Genomic DNA, 3,041 nt, shown 5'->3' with positions numbered 1-3,041 from the left:
TGCGTTTGAGAGCTCTTTCCTTTTGCCTCGTTGCGTCCGGGAGAGCAAGATGGGTCACCAGCAGCTCTACTGGAGCCATCCGAGGAAATTTGGCCAGGGTTCTCGTTCTTGGTGAGAAACAGAATGTGGTGTTAGGACGGGTTGCGCTGGCATGTGACGCGGCCAGAACTCTAATGTAGAGGAGCCTGCAGGCGGCGGTGAGGGCCGAGCGACTCTAGAGCTGTGCCTGCCGCCATTACGGGCCTCTGACGGGTCGGGGAAGACGGGCGGTGCGGGTGGTGGCCCCAGAGTGCGGAATCCTTTTATTTCTGTGGCCTCCAGTAGCGCCATCTCTTTTCTTACAGCCGCGTCTGCTCAAACCGGCACGGTCTGATCCGGAAATACGGCCTCAACATGTGCCGCCAGTGTTTCCGTCAATACGCGAAGGATATAGGCTTCATTAAGGTACGCGGCCGCGGATGCCATACTCGTGTTTTGTGAGCGGAGAACGTTCACATATTTCCTTACAGTGAGCTTGCGATCAACACCGTTTTCCTCTTTGTCTTGGCTGTGAGCCGCGCTTTTTTTGGTGACGGCTGACCCTGCTAAAATAGCTGTAGTAGTTAGGTCAATGGGATAGGACCATGTAGACTTTATAAATCGTCTGACTCCGATTGACCAGTGTCTGCCAGTTTTAGGTGCCATGCATTATAGTGGATGAAATTACTTGCTTTTTCAGAAGCCACTGAAAGTGGTTTTAGTTCTCTTTAGTTTTAGATCTCTTTAGTCTTACCCAGACATTTTTTTCCAGCAAAATACATGTGTTGCCTCCTGCCCTGAAATGTTGAATAGTATCATGTACTGGAATGAGCTTGAGGATTGGGGCCAGATAAATTTTGTTAGGATTCAGACAGAAGGCTGCTTTTTAATAGTCCTATGACATTGGTCCAGGGTCATGAAGTTCAGTGTCTGCCTGAGAGAAATAAACGGCAAGGTTGTTGCAAAATTTGTATATGTTTATATGGAGCTGTCTTGATTCTTCCTGCTAGTGTCCCCCTCCCCTCCCATGGGGAAAACTACTTCATTGTCTCTGGGATACGTTAACAGTCATTGCCATTAATGTGTGATCTCTGGCAGACACAAAGTATCTTAAGCTTAGACTTTTAATTTTGACCGAATAACAAGTATATGCTTGCTGTTACAGTGTGGAAGTTTATATGTCTTAGTGGGAGGTGGTGAGTGTCTCCCTGATGAGAATGGACTCAGACCTTGAAACTAACTTGGTGTCCTCAGTTTCTCAGCTTAAGATTAAATGAGTGTATGAATGCCTCCTACAGTAGTTTCTGGCACACAGTACCAAAACGTTAGCTGTGTAATTAGTTCCCTACTTAATAACCATCGAGAGGTTTTGGTAAAGATCGTTTTATGTATTAGTATTTTCCTAGTGGGAAACTGAGGGAAGAAGTGAGAATACCAATACTGAAGTTTACAGTCTAAAATATATAATTGTGGTTTGTGGAATGGCTTGTGGGCATTCAGTAAATACTGCGATCTTGGTAACTAGTTTGGGTGGGTCATATCCAGCTTAAACCTCATTTTTCTAAAATGAGCTGGTGTTTGTGAGAATAAAATAGGATACTTAAACATTTTGAATTAATTTCCTTTTTTTTTTTTTTTCAGTTGGATTAAGTGAACTTCCTTGAATGGGTCATCCAAGATCCCTACCTTAACTGAAGATATCCAAGATAACCTATCTTAATGCCAACTCATTGTACATAAAATAAAAATACTTCAATTATGAGTGTTTTAATGTGAATGGAATGGTCAATTGATTATAGAAGTCTTTTTAAAGTGTGCTATTTAAAATGCCCTATTTTAAAATGTATCTCAATGTGTTCATCTTCAAAATATGTGGCTTAATTTCCCTCAGTTATGTAAAAGTACCCATGCTGAAATCTGGGAAAAAATGCCGGTGTTGTTTTTACACTTCAGAAAACTTTTTGTTACATAAAGCGACTTCTGTATGTAGGAGCATTCAACATGTAACCTGGGCAACTGTCTCAGAAGTAATTGATTTGCTATAGTGAGCTAGGGCAGTAGAAGTAAAAGTGTTGAAATATGTTTTTGAGGAAACCCCTGTTCTAGGAATTTCCCGGAGGTGGAGAGGTAGCAGTCTTAGCTTTTGGAGTAATTCATGGATAAAAGTTTGTAAGTTTCTCAAATATTTGTATGTGGAAGGGACCAGTGTTTAAAAGTTCACCGAATGGGTCTTGTGAGCAAAATACTTTAGTGGGGCAAGGGTGGAAGGAGGGAAGCCTGTCTGTTGGAATAGTTTAGGCAAGGATCTTAGCTAGGGCTAGGATAAAAGGGAGTGTGGTTGAGGTAGTCTACAAACAAATGGCCTCTGAAGAGGAAGATGACAGGATTTGTTGAAGGAATGGATGTGGGGGATACAAAATAATGATTCCAAGAGCTTCGGCCTGAGCAACTGGAAGGTTATAGTTGCTACTAGGCGAGGACTGAAAAAACAAGTTTGGGAAAGTTAAGTTTGGGGCATGGTAAGTTGAGTGCTTCTTAGATATCCATATGGAGCTCCCAAGGAGGTAGGCATTTATTTGTACACATTCCTCTGGAATCCATGGGAACTTGGGACTGGTAATACAGCTTCTGTTGTCCCCAGAGTGTGAATAATAGCTACTATTTTGGGATCTTTTTTAGTGAAAGATCAATTCCTAAAATCTAGGGAATAAGTGAAGAGGACTGTTCTGGGTTACTCTAGGGACAGGTGGGAAGATGAGTAAAGCAGACTGAAGGAGAACCTAGATAGTGGCATACTAGAAGACAAGGAGGGAGTGATCAGCTAAGTGCTTCTGATTAACCGGTTAACATCATCTCGCAGGAGGGGAAATGTGACTAGAAATGAGTGGAAAAAGCATCTTAATTGATTTTCAGAATATGACAACCATGCTGTTGTAGGGGGTCATGGAAGTTGGGGACAACTGAAGCTTAACTTTCATGAACTTTATAGGAAATCCATCTCTACCCCTAACCTTTGAGGCCTA

The 3,041-nt window shown here is 42.4% G+C and overlaps 1 protein-coding gene across 1 annotated transcript; it reads left to right on the top strand.

Annotated features, from left to right (window-relative positions):
* RPS29 (ribosomal protein S29) lies at nt 1-1,780 on the top strand. Its single transcript, XM_007097545.1, has 3 exons — nt 1-111; nt 345-444; nt 1,660-1,780. Exons 1-3 carry the CDS (start codon nt 50-52, stop codon nt 1,666-1,668), a joined length of 171 nt encoding a protein of 56 aa, XP_007097607.1. The 5' UTR covers nt 1-49; the 3' UTR covers nt 1,669-1,780.
* The last annotated feature ends 1,261 nt before the right edge of the window (nt 1,781-3,041 follow it).

This window comes from Panthera tigris, chromosome B3 (genome assembly GCF_018350195.1).
Source record: "Panthera tigris isolate Pti1 chromosome B3, P.tigris_Pti1_mat1.1, whole genome shotgun sequence".
Taxonomy (NCBI): Eukaryota; Metazoa; Chordata; class Mammalia; order Carnivora; family Felidae; genus Panthera; species Panthera tigris.
Note: the sequence above shows the minus strand (reverse complement) of the source record. Positions and strands in the feature narration are given on the sequence as shown.